Source organism: Orbicella faveolata, unplaced genomic scaffold (genome assembly GCF_042242905.1).
Source record: "Orbicella faveolata isolate gen_17 unplaced genomic scaffold, um_ofav_v1 contig_12, whole genome shotgun sequence".
In the NCBI taxonomy this organism is placed as follows: Eukaryota; Metazoa; Cnidaria; class Anthozoa; order Scleractinia; family Merulinidae; genus Orbicella; species Orbicella faveolata.
In genome coordinates this window covers 5347699-5363244 of record NW_028301539.1, presented here as the reverse complement: position 1 = coordinate 5363244, position 15546 = coordinate 5347699, and the positions used below count along the sequence as shown (strand labels likewise).

At 41.1% G+C, this 15546-nt stretch overlaps 1 protein-coding gene across 1 annotated transcript in view; it reads right to left on the bottom strand.

Annotated features, from left to right (window-relative positions):
* Nucleotides 1-2186: 2186 nt before the first annotated feature.
* The window catches only part of LOC110063727 (cilia- and flagella-associated protein 74-like), a 37200-nt gene continuing 23840 nt past the window's right edge, over nucleotides 2187-15546 (bottom strand). The window contains exons 35-50 of the mRNA XM_089282203.1: nucleotides 15183-15338; nucleotides 13311-13453; nucleotides 12859-12984; nucleotides 11214-11323; nucleotides 10650-10705; nucleotides 10193-10312; nucleotides 9884-10039; nucleotides 8826-8967; nucleotides 8676-8741; nucleotides 7811-7899; nucleotides 7225-7351; nucleotides 6452-6576; nucleotides 4514-4582; nucleotides 4311-4376; nucleotides 3403-3432; nucleotides 2187-2771 (exon numbers count right to left, since the gene is read on the bottom strand). Coding sequence (XP_089138329.1) covers nucleotides 2652-2771; nucleotides 3403-3432; nucleotides 4311-4376; nucleotides 4514-4582; nucleotides 6452-6576; nucleotides 7225-7351; nucleotides 7811-7899; nucleotides 8676-8741; nucleotides 8826-8967; nucleotides 9884-10039; nucleotides 10193-10312; nucleotides 10650-10705; nucleotides 11214-11323; nucleotides 12859-12984; nucleotides 13311-13453; nucleotides 15183-15338 — 1701 coding nt within the window. The 3' untranslated portion in view covers nucleotides 2187-2651. The remainder of the gene's footprint in view (nucleotides 2772-3402; nucleotides 3433-4310; nucleotides 4377-4513; nucleotides 4583-6451; nucleotides 6577-7224; nucleotides 7352-7810; nucleotides 7900-8675; nucleotides 8742-8825; nucleotides 8968-9883; nucleotides 10040-10192; nucleotides 10313-10649; nucleotides 10706-11213; nucleotides 11324-12858; nucleotides 12985-13310; nucleotides 13454-15182; nucleotides 15339-15546) is intronic.

Here is a 15546-nt window from a genome sequence, read left to right as displayed (position 1 = left end):
CAGTAATTGATGATTAAAAGGTGATCCAGGTTTTAATTTCATGTGTACCGATAGTGCTCTTCAAGAATTTTAAGATTTATAAGAAGACCACACTGAAATAGGTATAAAACAGAAAAAAAGTTCATGATTACTTTAGGTTAGCTTTAAGGACAGTGCCAACTTTTGTTAGTGCGCACATGGCATGGTTTATGCGCCACGCGCGCTCTAGGGTTGAAAGACTTTAAATTGACGTAATCAACTACCTTCCCACCATCCTTGTTTGGCTCAATCCCGCCATACCACCCCAGTCGGAAAGTCGCCTAGTCAGAGTCACAGTTCTCCGTACAACGTCGTCCGTGAAGCCTACGATTTTCTGTGTTTCATCCCGCATCCCGCCTAGCTGTCAAAATGAGAAAATCTCGCTTCCGCCAAAGTATTTTTATCCCGCATCCCGCACTTAAAATTTCTGTCATCCCCCATCCCGCCCTCATGTTTACTCTCATCCCGCCTCCCGCCAAACCTATGTTGGACCCTCGACTACGCTTCAAGTACGCGACTAAAACGAAAGCAAAATTTTCCTACTGTGACCAAATCAATTCTAATGAACCTGCACTAAAACCAGAAATATCAAAATAGCAGAATATAGATAACCACTAATGCTAAAGGCTTCATGTTAAAACAGATATTTCCAGGATTGAACGCTAATGAGATTCAAATTCCTTATGATAAGCATCACTGTGTCCTCAATGGTGCAAAGTCACCAAAACACACACAGTTCTGTCAAATATGAAGTCATATGGAAATGTCAAATAACCCTGCCAAATATGAAGTACTAATTAAACAATACTTGCGTTCAATCCTGGACATAAGTGTGTTAAAAGCCAGCTGTGATCTATAGAACAGTATACTGAACTCCATCTGTAAACATTTACCTACAGATCACTTAGTGCGCGCGCAAAACAAGTGCAAGGGACGCATGTTTGAATTCCTGTGGAGATAACAGGACAAAATGCAACGGGCACCAAACTGAAACGTTTTCAAAATTGATGAAAACAACTCATTTAACTTTAAAAAAACGCGTGGCTACCCCTGCATTTTATGTATTATTTTACGCAAGCCTATTCAATACGTGATTAGTTTCTGGTTGTGAGGGTTTGCCGGCTAAACCAGACGAGAGCTGTCAAGGAACTAAAAAGCGCTTTTGCAACGATTTTGTTATTAAAACCATACCAAAAGTGGTTTTTATGCTACCATTTACGATGTTGCTTAAACATGTTTATAGCGGAGCTCAGACGAAGGGTCGTCAAGCGGAGCACCATAACCATAGGAGCTCATAGGAACAGAACCACATGCATGCATAGAAACATGAACTTTTTTTACCACACATCTTTCTTTTTCTGCTCTTCTAGTCACTGTCGTATTAGAGCAATACAAGGGATCGCTATGGAGAAATCGTCGCGCAGTTGTACAGTCTCTTAGTTTAACCTGACGTCGTTTCATTTTGACTGGTATGCGCGCGGACTGTGCACTAGCCTAGCGAGTAACAGGCTTTAAAACAGCAGCAAACAAAATTCAAAAACTTATCCTCCTGATTATGCTTGCAGTGCTATTCCGAAAAATTCTGCTTAACTAGACTCTGCTCGGTTTAGAAACATAACGCCAAAATGATGCAAGAAAAATCGGGAAACCTACTGTAGCTCCGGTTATAAACACAGAGAACCCAGCTTATGAAAACAGTGCGTCGGTTGTTGTAAGCTAATACATAGCTCAGTATTTTGCATCAATACAAGAGAAGGTTAATGAGAATAATTGAATTGTCCTACAGAAATGGGCTCTACAAGTCAGAGTTTCTAATTCATTCGATTTTTCGGTCACATTAATTTACTAACTCAGTTTGTCCATTGTTAATAGAGGGAGACGATTAACAAGCCCAGTAATGATCAAAGAAGCAAACAGACTAAGATATATGTTTGAAGGTCCTTGACTCTGCACATCTTTTGTTTTGTGTTTATTGACTATGTATGAATTACATAATCACAATGCTTCTATTGGCTAGTTGTATGAGCACACATAACCACCTTTTGTATTTTGTCAGGTTTTTTGCAGGGTCAACCCCCAAAATAGCCAACAAAAACATACAACAAAGAACTTTGCCTGGTTTCTTAACCATTTCCCTCTATTAACTATGGTGAGTCAGAGATCAAAAATACCTTCTAAGCTTTATTTTCACGCCTTAATGCATACAAGCTTGCTACACAGGAGGCTTCAAAACGCAGTGATACCAAACACTGCGCGTCACTATCAAAACAATATATGACGTCTTATCTTATAAAAACGCAAATATTACAAATCCATGCGATAACCATCTTTGAGCAACAATGACACTTGGTGCTGAATACATCGACTAACATAAATAGACACGCACGCGGGGTAAAATATCATTATTTATCTTGACTCCTCAGTATGATACGTGTCATGTCCAAGTCCACAACCACGATTCAATTACGAAGGTGTTTAGACGCACACAAATATACGCTGTCCTCAATAGGGTCGCTTAAGCCAAACCAAATCGTTGTGTAGTCCATTGAAACTTGCTCCAAGTTGACAGAGTAGATGTGTAGCATTGTAGATTTTTGAACTTCCAGGCATCACGAGCACAACATGTGAATAACTCATGTTTCTTCAACTACCGAGTCCACGTGACTATTAACATCCGGGTGTCTATGCTCTGTTGTAATTAGACCTTGGAGAAGGATCTTGTATTGAGTTGTGACGTCACTCTTCACTGTCAGCTAGAAATGGAGGAACAAGAGAAAAAAACAAACATCAGCTTCGTTGCAATCAACTCATTTCTGGAAATGCACACCCTTGCTACTCGCGAAGTTTTTGGTTGGTTGGTTTTTTTCAAGTTCTTTCTCAAATATATTAATGATTCGTCAATTTTAAACCTAGAAAAATATGATCGTGACGGTGTTTGGATGTTTGATCTTAATTAGCATAGATTTTTACCATTTTATTTCTCCGTTTCTCCTTAGTTTTAGTTTCAATTGAGAAGATATATCAAACACTCAAGACACACTTCCAAACACCTCGAAGTTCGTCAAAAATACTCCGCCACGCGTTGTATTTTCAACTCTCTTCTCGGTGGTTGGAAAGGTAATCAAACAAGGTCTCTCGTGTTTGATATATTACTAGTCAATCAACCAGGCAAAAAGCTGACCTACTTGATCTTTGCATCGCCTCACTGACCGAGCCCAACAGAAGAACGGCCGAGAATTCGAAAACTAAAAACAATTAAAAACTTTGTCCCCACGCTTAAGTGTGCCAATTCGTTTCACTATGATGGGCGTACTTTTTTGAAATTATGTTATTTTATTTTTAATGTCTGCGATAAGAATTGGCGAGATGATACTCTTAACTTACCATTGTGCTGGTATTAACAGGTTCATTGGGCTGTGAAAAACAACAAACAACGAAATTACTGTGAGACAAAGTTACAGCAAACTCAAGTCTCAAGTATGACTCTTACAGATCACGGAATTGACACCATAAAATGTTTACAATCAGAACAAAGTTTTAGACATTTTGAACTGAAAAATGTAGTCAATTTGTTTCTTATACAACAAAAATCAAATTTTACGCGAGAATTAGGAGGAAAATTGAATGTAAAACCGCACTTCTAATAATAAAGACATTTTTGGTGTCGCTGCCATTCCGTTGATACTGTGCTATTGAATTAAACCCTAACAACTTATTTTTGTAAGAAAGTCGTCCCAGTTTGCGCATCTTGAAAAGTTTAGCCTAAATTTTTCAAGTTCATCATTTGTGATCCGTGTCTCCATCCTCAACCAACCTTGTCCCTTTATGTATGGGTTATTGACCAAGTGTGAGGCCGACATGGCTGGATATTGGCCAAGTTCTTTTTTTGCGTGTTTATGGACCGAGACGTAGTTGAGGTCCCTAAACTCGCAAAAAAAGAACGAGGCCAATATCCAGCCATCTTGACCGAACAAGCTTGGTCAATAAAGGATTTATTATATGGCTTTCGGGGAAATTTTTCTTGCGGGACACGGCGGGTAGTCCCGAGCGGGCAAGATAGCTCCATCTTGCCCGCTCGGGTAGCCAATCACAACGCAGGATTTGATTCATCTTGCCCGTTCACGGAACTAGCCATATAATAAGGTTTATTACTATTTCTCCGGTTTTTTTTTATTTTAGTAAATTATAATTTTCAGGTTTCCTTCAATTTAAATGTAATTTTGTGCATGGCCAAAATAACTCGAAATGCTGTGACTGAGTTCCTCGAGGTGAGAAGTACGTTTACAACTTACGTCATGTCCTGCAGGAGGTTGCCACCGAAACACGATGTTCTTTTTTACGCCAATATCAACACCCGCCTGAAATGCAGAAACAAACACAAATTAAACACAATCCTCTAGCCATTAAGCAATCTTTCCCAGGAAATACCGCGTAAAGATCAAAATAAACGTCTGCAAAAGCGGCTATGGAAAACGTGAAATTCAAAAACTCGCACCTTAAGAGGTTCAAAGTTAAATCCTCTCTCGTTAGCCTCCTTGGGATTGTCAAAGTAAAAGTCACAGGACTGCAAAGAAAACATACAAATTATTATTACCGAAAGGAAACCAAAGCCAAATTGTTCACAGCTGACCAATCACAACGCGCATAAGTGTCACAGTGAACCAATCAGAGCCGCAGTTAAAACCCTTGCAATCGACGGAAAGCGCGGGAAAATTCGAGAAGCCAATTTACGGCTGATTTTGGTTCTGCAGCTGATTGGCTGAGAAAACAATATGTGAAGTATATATGAAATAATTCATATTTCAACTGTGGTTGTAGATGAAAGTGAAGAATGATCATCGCAGTAAATTTTCCAATTTAAGCAATTGGAAAGAAGAAGCCTGAAAAAAAAAAAAAAAAAATCAGGGCTTCAACGGGATTCGAACCCGTGACCTCCGCGATACCGGTGCGATGCTCTACCAACTGAGCTAATTTGAACTGCGGTTGTAGATGAAAGTGAAGAATGATCATGGCAGTAAATTTTCCAATTTAAGCAATTGGAAAGAAGAAGCCTGAAAAAAATCAGGGCTTTTATCTACTTTCATCTACAACCGCAGTTCAAATATGAATTATTTCATATATACTTCCCATCATTTCACTCCTCACGGGAAGATATGAACTCAATTAAGTACGGTGCCTACTAAATACAAAGGTTTTTGCGCCAGGTAAGGACCACGCGGAAAAAGTAGATCTTTACATGGGCTATTGGAATCCACAAAGAAAAATTGGGGTAGCCACGTATTTTTCCGAGATAATTAGCCTTGAATCTCAACAAAAGTGCTGACATCAGCATTTTCTGAAAAAAGAAGGACAGGATATTTCCTCAAAGATTTCCTTCGATTTCGCCTGTACAAACAGAAAAGCAAACACCTTTATAAAGATCTTAAAACTGCATGGTAAATGGCAACAGAAAAACCATTTTTGGTATGTTTTTAATAACAAAATCATTGCAACATCGCTTTTAACGTCTCTGACAGCCTTCCTCTGGTTCAGCCAAAATACAGTCTAAATACCATTTGCTCACAACCAGAAACTAATCACGTGTTGAATAGGCTCGCCACTTCCATTTCATAACATAAAATGTACGGGTAACCACGCGTTTTTTTAAAGTTATTGATCTTTTTTGAAAACTTTTACAGTGCCCGTTACATTTTTTCCTGTCACCTCCCCAGTAAGAAAACATTTGCGTATTTCGCACTTGTTTTGCGCGCGCACTACGCCATCTGCAGGTACATGTTTACAGTTGGATTTCAGTGTAATTTTCAACAGATAACAGCGAATTTTTCAGCTGGAAGACTTTAACAGTTAGTGGTTAGCGATATGGTGCTATTTTGGTGTTCCTGGTTTGAGTACGGGTTCATTAAACTTGATTTGGTCACAGTAGGAAAATTTTGTTTTCATTTTAGTCGTGTACTTGGTAGCGTAGTTGACTGCGTCAATGTCAACCCCAGCGCGCGCGTAGCGCCTAAACCATGCCTTGCGTGATGCGCAGAAATTATGCGCACTAACAAAAGTAGGCACCGTCCTTAATTGACCTCGCTCCCAACGTGTGGCTTCATAGCTCAGTTGGTAGAGCATCGCACCGGTATCGCGGAGGTCACCGGTTGAAATCCCGTTGAAGCCCTGATTTTTTTCAGGCTTCTTCTTTCCAATTGCTTAAATTGGAAAATTTACTGCGATGATCATTCTTCACTTTGAGAAAACAATATCTTTGTCCTGATTGGCTGGACCGGCTGAACCAAGCTGCAGACAGCTTTTCTTTTTAACCAAACACAGAGCTTAGCAAACATAAATCAAAACAAACGAAACAAAGATTGCTTTTAACAACTAATCTCTGAATCAGTGACAAAAGTTCAGTTTGCCTTGCACATCAAAGGTGGAAGTCTTTTCATACCTTTTTAGTTTGTATACTGGACTTGATGCAGCCAATCTCTACGGCTCTTTCCGCGGCCTCAAATCCATCTGGAGTTGAAACGCTCTTCATTGTCAATAGGACAGTCTTCTGGATTGCTTTTCCATCTACAATAAATCATTTTTTTATTAAGTAAAACGCTTTCTACTCAACCTCTGTTAAATCTATGGGAAGCGACGTAATCTAATGGCTGGCGCGTAAGACTCCAGATCAAGCGATCCTGCTTTCGATAAACGCTGGCCGTCAGTGATCGCTGAGTTATGTTGTTGAATGAACAAACCTCGGTAAGCTAAGGTAAGGTAAAGTAAGGTAAGTACAGACTTACAAGAGTCAAGAATAGACTTTTTAAGTCCTTGGCTAAAACCAAAAACGCGTATTAGAGATTTTTGCAAGTCAGTTTGTAGCCATTACAGCCCCGTACGAAACTGCGTGCGGAAGGGTTTGGTTAGCGTTTGTCGTTCAAACTGCTGTCAATCATCTTTTCGAAGACAAACGAATTTTGCCGAGCGACGTTATCAGATACACCCGTTGCACATGTCGAACTCGCTTCAAACTGGTTTCTAGTCCATTGCAGCGGTGGGTGAGATTCACTGAAGCTTAAACTGCTAACAGTTTGCTCGATATTTCATCTGTTTAGTTCGCATACCAATAATTGTGACTTACGTTGCAATAAAACGTAGACAAGATTATGAGGCTTAACAAGACCAAGAACATTATGAAATTTGTGTGTAGTTAGTTATAACTAGAACGCAGACCTTCTTCTTCCTCCTCCTCCACTTCTGCTCTTAGTGATTCAGCACTGGGCATCAGCTCGTCCCAGCCCCTCAAGTACACGATATTTGACCAGGCGCGGCCCAGTAGCTTGACAGAGTAGGGTTGTTCCTAAAATTCAGCGCGAAAAAGGGATCAGGTACTTTAACAGAACCACAATAATTACAAATCAAATTCTTAAGTCTTCTCCTTGGCAAAAAACTTTTGGTGCGAACAGCGAGTTTTACACAAGTCGTGTCGTGATTGAGTTGGGCATGCCCAGTCGTTTCTCTCCGCTGGCGTGAAACAACGTAGGCTTCGTAACCATAAGTAAGTTATTCTTTGTGAATAAAAAACAGATAACAAACTGAATCGAAAGAACTCTGAAAAATAACAGTACACTAACGCAAAAAAACCGACAAAATTGGAATTACAAACGAAACGAGAAAACGGATGGCAAAGATTGGTGAAAATTGAAGCGGACTAAAAACACAGAAATTAATGAAATGGCGCAAGCTTTTATTTGCCGTTCGCCTTTAATTGGCAGTGCAGTTAAGGTCCAGGTGCACGATCAAGAGTTGAATTACTTACCCCGTTATTAATTTCAACAGAAACTTCGTCAGCGTAAAGCTCACTAGCGTGATCCGGGTTAAACGATATTGTGATTTCGTTAGACTCGCCTGTAATCAATTACACACAAAAACAAATAAATAAATAAAAGCGTCAGTAAATGTATACACTTAAGGTAATTCCTCTGAAATAAAAGTGACAATAGATTTTTGTTCAAACTTTGTCCACTGAATATTTGTCATATGATAACTTCAATTTTGAAATAAAAAAGGGGGGTGCCCATGCTCATTAAGGAGCAGTGAGGCATTGAAAATGCCGCATTTTGGCATTATTTAATGCTTATTATAAAAACCCATTCCCAGTAATTGTAAAATCTTTGTGAGCCCAGACTCATAAGAACACGCATTAAACTACAGTCAATACATTGTGTCGGACACAAATAAACGTTTCAGTTTGATTCAGACAGAAAGCTAAATCCTTGATTAAAAATTTGAACCAAATTTCTTGACGTGGTTACCGACTGCAAAATAGAAAAGACCACAGTGTATCCTGCTATTTTTCTTATTTATTCAATTTTCAGCAATAGAAATTAGATGAGTCTTTTCTCACGCAAAGCTTATGATTAGTTGATTACAAAGACTGGAAAAAAAATTGGGGTGCCCATGCTCGTTGGTGAGCTAGAGCCATTTTTCAACTGACAGAGCTCAATATCAAGGCAAATCCGTCATGTTTTCAATATGCGCGTGCACAAGCGCGCGCTAATGACGCTATAAATTATGCGCAGTAAGGATGCGCAATGCAAATGTGAGGAATGACCTTAACAGCCATTGAAACGGAAAGGACTTATTACGTAGTTTGAAGGAAATTTCCTGTTTTTTAAGTCTACCTGGGCCAATGATCCCTTGGGCCGGAACACAGTCAAATACAGCCATACCATTGTAGTTGGACGGACCTGAGAGAGAGAAAAAGATTCATTTTCAAGGCAAGAGATGTTACATAAAGACCAGAAGTGACATGTAGTCCATAATAGTCTCACCTAACGCATGCTGCTGAGTTTCTGGTAATTCGTTAAACGGAGGGAGGAACCTGGGTAACACTTGTGCGTGGCTGTGACGTAATGGCGATAAGCTGTCAAGCTTCAGCGAATAGGTGATTGACAGCTCTGACGTGTTGGAGATCTGGAAAAGAAAACCCATTAAAAAAGATTTAACACTCGCAGACCAACGCACGGAGTTTCTTACTGATCAATCAAAAGATTGCTCGAGCAACTCTCGTCAATTCGCGGCGATTGGAACTGTGGACTCGTGCAACGTCCACACCACGCCGAAGAAATTTGAAAACACAGCTTTATTTCTACGGTTAGGCCTATCGTCCACACTAATCCATCATGAAAACGGAGCTTTTTGAAAACACTCTTCAAACCGGATGAATTTGAAAACGCCGGATTTTCGTTTTCGTGCGAGAGGAAAAGATTTTGAAAACAGAGCTTTTTCGAAAATGATGACGTTACGATAATCACGTGATTTCCCTGGCCGAGTTTTCCTCAAACACAAATCCAAAATGACCGGTGATTGTTGCGTTTTTAAATTTCTCCGGCGTAGTGTGGACGGAAAACATTTTATGCGTTTTCAGCGTGAAACCTCCGTTTTCAAATTCCCCCCGCGTAGTGTGGACGGGGTCTGTCCATCGTACTTATACCAGAGAAAATAATACAGCTTTATGACCTCGCGTATTCTCTCATTATCTAGTTACAGTAGTGCTTCATCAGTTCGGTCCGAACGGCCAGTTACATCTGGTCTCATTTTACTAACCGAAGAACTGAATTGAACCTGAAAATGATCTCTTGAGTTCTACTGCAATTGTTAAAAACGAAATTCCAAAATTGAAAGAAAGTAAGCATACTCGGAGGATTTCGAAAAGCCTTATGTAATGAGGGGCAGCAAAAGATTCGCCAGTATGACAGATAATTGGGTCCAAATTTTTCATTAATTTTAGTTGAGTTTAAGGTTAGAATAAATCCCCCAAAAAACCTGACGCGCTAAAAAGAAGCCAAGTTCTGAAAGACTGCTCAGTACAGAAACTTCCTTTACGCACCTTGAAGTTGGATGAAATCGTGTCGCCGACTAAAGCGTCTCCTAAATCCAATAGCCCATCCTCAACAGACAGAGAGATCACAGGTTGGACCCCCCTGCCCTTAAGTCTGATATATAGTGTGTTTCGGGGGCACCGCACCTCGAGGACTTCGTGAAACTAGAAAACAATGTTACAGAAACAGCTCCATAAACATAGAGGTATATATACTTGACTCATCCACATGCTAGTCTTTCTATTCGTACTTCCAAATCAGTCACTTGTGCAATATTTGAAAAGGTCACGCCTTCCAACGTCACGCAATCCACTCACCTCTTTTGGGGCATTAGGACCAAACGATACAATTACATTATGAGTCGCTTGGGGTTCCAGGATCCTCAACGCGTTTAGCATCTGGAACGGACCGTGAGGATCTAGTAACGAGGAGCTTAACTACAAGACAAAACGAAGATACTTGTTCAGAAACTCTAACAAGCTAAGGGTAAGGATTACGACTGTCTGTCTGTCTGCCTGCCTACCTGTCTGCCTGTCTACCTCCCTGCCTGACTGACCGACCGGCTGACTGACTGACTGACCGATCGACCGACCGACTGACTTACTGACTGGCTGACTGACTGAGTGACGGACTGACGGACCGACCGACCGATCGACCGACTGACAGCCTGACAGCCCAACAGGCCTATCAATCGACACGACAGACGAGCAGACAGAACTAATTGATTCAATAATCGACAAATAACCCCAGAAGTCAAAAAAGACCTGCACTTACCCGCAATGGCTCATCGGAGATATTTTGGATAGTGAAACTTTTAACTTCGCATTGACCTTGTGAGATGAAAACAGATACACAATTAGCCTAGTAAGAGACGCTTGTCTTAACGCACTTAGTTCCTTACTCGCACGAGACTTGAGCCGAAACGTGGTTCTACAAGGTTTCTTGCAGAGTTTTAAACCAGAGTTACGACCAATCAGAGGTTGTTGTCTGTAAGTTACGTCATCAGTTTGGACTGTTTGGGGTCCAGTCTCAACATTTTTTTCCGGCAGGCAATATTGTTTATCATCAACATCAACATCCTCATGTCCTGCGAAATGTCAGATACTGTTCTACGATTCAAAGCGTCATTTGTGAGCGTAATTTCGTTCGTTTTTGACTTAAACACAGTTGCAGGCTCAGTTTTCCCTTGGCTTGATTATCACTTTCCTCCGCTTCACATTTACTAGCAAAAGTTAACATAAACTAATATCACCCTCAATGAAAAGGGACATTTTCTTCCAAGACTAAGCTATTACATGTGGAATCACTTAGAGATAAATTTTTTTGTCTCGTCCTTACCTAGTGACACATTTGCAAAGTCCACAACGGACCTTCCACAATCAGAAACCACGACTATATGGGGTCGCACAGCCGGGCAATGCACCTCTAGGTATAGAGTGTTGTGTACACTACGAGAGCAGAAAGAAGAATTCAACAAAGCTAGGTAAGGTAAAAGTAAGTTCCATTCCTAAGATTCGAAGAAGCCAGGGGAACCTGTCGGTTTCTAGAGCGGTTGTCAATTGAGTGTCGTAAAACCAAAACCAAAGTAATCACTCTAGCCAATCACAAAGGACACAGACGATACAGTGAACCAATCAAAACTCGATGCAAATGCATGTAGCTGACGCAAAGCGCGGGAAAACCAGTGTGAGCCAATCACAACTGGGTTTCCTTTGCTTAGAACTGATTGGATGAAAAAGTGGCGCGAGTTTTTTAAGCCAACCGTGTAGCATGGTAAAGCAAAACCAATCACTTTTCGACACTGAAACGAAAACCGCTCTATAACATGCAGCGATTAAAAAGTTATTAGCGGGTCTAGATGCATTTTCGGTGGTTTATTCACCTATCAGTTAAAATTTTAGACCTTTTCTCAGCTATCAGTAACTTTTACAGGCTTCAGATCTCAGCTGTCAATTCTCAGCTGGTAATTAAGATTTTGACCAATTTTTAGCTATCAGGTGACCTCATCCAAACCCTCTCAATATACCCACCCCCCCGCCCCCCACCCCCAACCCGTTTGAGATGCTAGTCCAGCGAAGGTTATTCCGCAGCAATTTGTCAAGCTTCCCTAACAATTCGTCCCTGCCCCTATCTCCTCTGCAGAGGCTCAAAGGGAGTTTTTTTCCGCATGGGGTAAATCCGCTGAGCGATATGAGTGCAGGCGCAAGGTTACGTGAAGGGTGAAACCCGATCGATCCATTCGACTTTGCGCCTGCACTCACCTCACACAGCCGCTTTTTCTAACGAACGTTTCGAACCTGTAGGGAGGAGAGAGAGTTCCTATCCAGTTATACTACTGAGTTGGGAAAGGGCACTTCGAGAGTAAAGCCTGGTTTTCACTAGCGACGCAAGCACAAACGCAAGCACAAGCGCAAGCACAAACGCAAGCAATAGGGATGACCCAAGTGAAAACGAAATTCGACGCAAACAAACTCATCAGAGCTTTCGGCCATTTTGGAAAACTTTTTTAGGCGTGAGGTAATCTGGACCCAGTGTTTTCATTGGCGAAACATATCCACGTGTGGTAAATATCCTTGCGCTTGTGTTATGCTTGAGCGGTATTTCCTTTTCACGTGTTGCAGCGCAAACGCAAGCATAAGCGCAAGCACAAGAAAAAGGAAAAATTTTGATCCTTGTGCTTGCGCTTGCGCTTGTGCTTATGCCTGCGTCAAGACCGTTTTCACAGTGAAATGAGAATTATTGTGTTTGCGCTAGCGTCGCTAGTGAAAACCAGGCCTAACGTTTCTTGTTCAAAAAATCAACAGTGCTCGCAATTAGGACTCGCACCTAGACTACCAAGAAGCTAACCATTTACCAGTTTACATAGCCTCCCACAGATTGAACAAAGCTTACAAGATGTTCATATAGAGCGCGTCAAGACGCCAACGGGATTTTCAAGGGAAAGGCATGGATTAAAGCCGTCATCCAGCAGCATGTGTCTCACCTGGATGAAAGGGACTCTGGTTCAGTGCATCTTCCCGGCGCGACAAAGCAAGGAATCACGTACCGCGAAAACGCGTTCTGATAAGTCCTGAGTAGAGCTAGGTGAGCTGACTCGTATTCATTGCAACTGAAAGGAACGAACAAAGGAATTTCTGAGCTGTGCAAGCAGTCAGCTCCTCCTTCAGATAGTCCAAAACAAAAATTCGACTTTCAAACCATATTTTGGTTTCTCAACAAGTCTCTACTCCGTCAGTATCAAGACTGGAACAGAATATTAATTTTCTTCACTGATCGCCACGCACTTTTTAATGTTAATTGTAGGAATTCAGTGGTTCATCAAGGAAATGCCTGTTAGAAATTGAAAGCTAGTAATTTAAAACATTGTATATGAAACTTCATTGAATAACAGCCAGAAAACAGCCAGCATCTTTGTGAAAAGTATCTAGGTCTTACCCATCAACAACATCATCGATACTGAAAGTTCTTGCGGGGGACTTGGTACTAGTGGTGAGGTTTGGCGCGCTCGGTGTACCGCCTCGTTTTGGTGATGTCTTGGCGCTTTTTCCCGCGGGAGCAGCTTTCCCGCCTTTCTTTTTCTATATATAAAAAAGACACGCATGCAGTCTTCAGCTGAAAGAAGAATCCAATGCTACTTAAAGGAGCTCATCACGGTATTTTGAGTGATTTTGGCCGGGTACAGAATTACCTTTAAATTGAAGGAAACCTGAAAAAAGTAGTCTACTGAGATGGAAAAACATCAAAGAGATAATAATAAATCTTATTATATGGCTGTGTCTCACAAGGACTGGGATGTAACCAATTCACGAATTTGATTGGCTGAAATCGATATTGACCGCGGTCTAGATTTTCCCATCTAGACCGACATCTAGACCGGTTTCATTTTGCGTTAAAAAAGTAGCAAACTAAAATACAAAAATGTTCACCATTTCCTTTTATTTTCTTCTCAATCATTTATGGAAGTGCCAAAAAGCCCGATGACAAAAAAAAAAAAAAAGTAAAGAGGACGAGCAAATTTCGGCGGGTTTAAGTTAAGCTCATCGCCGTTCGCAAGCAAAATGTCAGCAAACCAGTTACATTAAACGAATTAAAGTTTTCTTCTTTGCCATATAATAAACATCTTATTAACCGAGCTAAGTCGGTCTGTATAGGAGAATCTTGACCTCGGTCGTGTGTACAGACCTCACTGCGTTCGGTCTGTACTCACGACCTCGGTCAAGATTCTCTCATACAGACCTCCAGCTCGGTTAATAAGAGCTAAATAAAGGAACAAGGATAGTTAAGGACGGAGAAGATTAACACGGATTACAAACGACGAACTTAAAAAAGCTTAGGCTAAACTTTTCAAGATGTGCAAACGGTGACGTAGCTCCTTAAAACATGGCTTCAAGGCTACTTCAAGATGGCTCATCCATCACCTGGCTCCTCTAAGGTGGCTGGCAACATTTTTTGAATTGTTAGCACTTGAAACTAAAATTAAGGGTGTTTTAGCCGGTCATACTGTGCTATGGTAACCAATAATGTCACGAAAATGATAACGTGTTCATCAACGATTGGGCAGTTGTTTGATACATACCATGATTGTAGCATCAAATAATAATGACCCATCAAAATCTAAGTCTTAAAAAGTGCTGGAAACTGTAGCCTGTCACCTTAATAAAGAATTTCAATTCTATTCTCTTAGCAGCAGTTATTTGGTTTGTGTCAAAAGGCTTCTGCTCACTTAAGAACGTCGTCACGCAATGTTCTTCTTCACTGAAGGCGGTCGTGAACCGGGGGGGGGGTGGTACTGCCATATATGGGCTATATAGGTATGTGCCGCTGTGAAGGGTATGGTTTTCAAGCAGTTTACTCTAGGATAGGGTATATAAATCAGAGGGTTTGGGCCTAGAATGGGGTATCATTTTTTTACAAAACTGACTGGTTGGGTGAAGATTTTATCTAGATTAAGGAAACCAGGAATTGCCACTCAAAAATATAAAAAAATCAAATCGGCAAGTTTAAATTTACGCAAATCAGCCTCGACAGTGTCAATAGATAGGGGATTTGGGGAGTTTACTCTAGTATAGGGTAGCAAAATTCAGCTGAACTAGCTCTGGTATAGGCTAAGGGTTCCAGGGTCCCAACGGCTCATCCCCAACCAGAAATTCCCAAAGTACTCCCCCCTCCGGGGTCGTGACGCACATCACGCGACGATAGTCACATAAAACGTTTCTTCACCGACAACGGTTGAACGTAACGGTTCTCTCCGCTAACGTTGCATATAAATTATAACGGTGAAAATGGAAACTACTGGCGCACACTTACCTGTCCGGAAGGTTGTTCCTGAAGCTTTTCCTGGGGCGAGGCCTGCTCTTGTCTCTTTCTCTCAGCCTCAGCTTCTCTTTCCATCATACGTACGCCCTCCTGTCGCACCATATTTGGATCCATCCGGGGACTAAACGTCACGTGAACCAAGCAACGCTGAAACAAAGAACAAAGTTACTCACATCCTTGGATACGGCTGGTGCGCCTGAAATTTGAATTTCAGGGAAAAACTGAACTGTCTTGACGTCAATGTATGATAACAGGAAAGGTATTAAATTCGGGCAACTTTTGTCACCGGAGACGGCACTGAACATTCACGAAAATATTGTTTCTCGTCAAGTCAAACTCGGAAATCTCCAGTTAA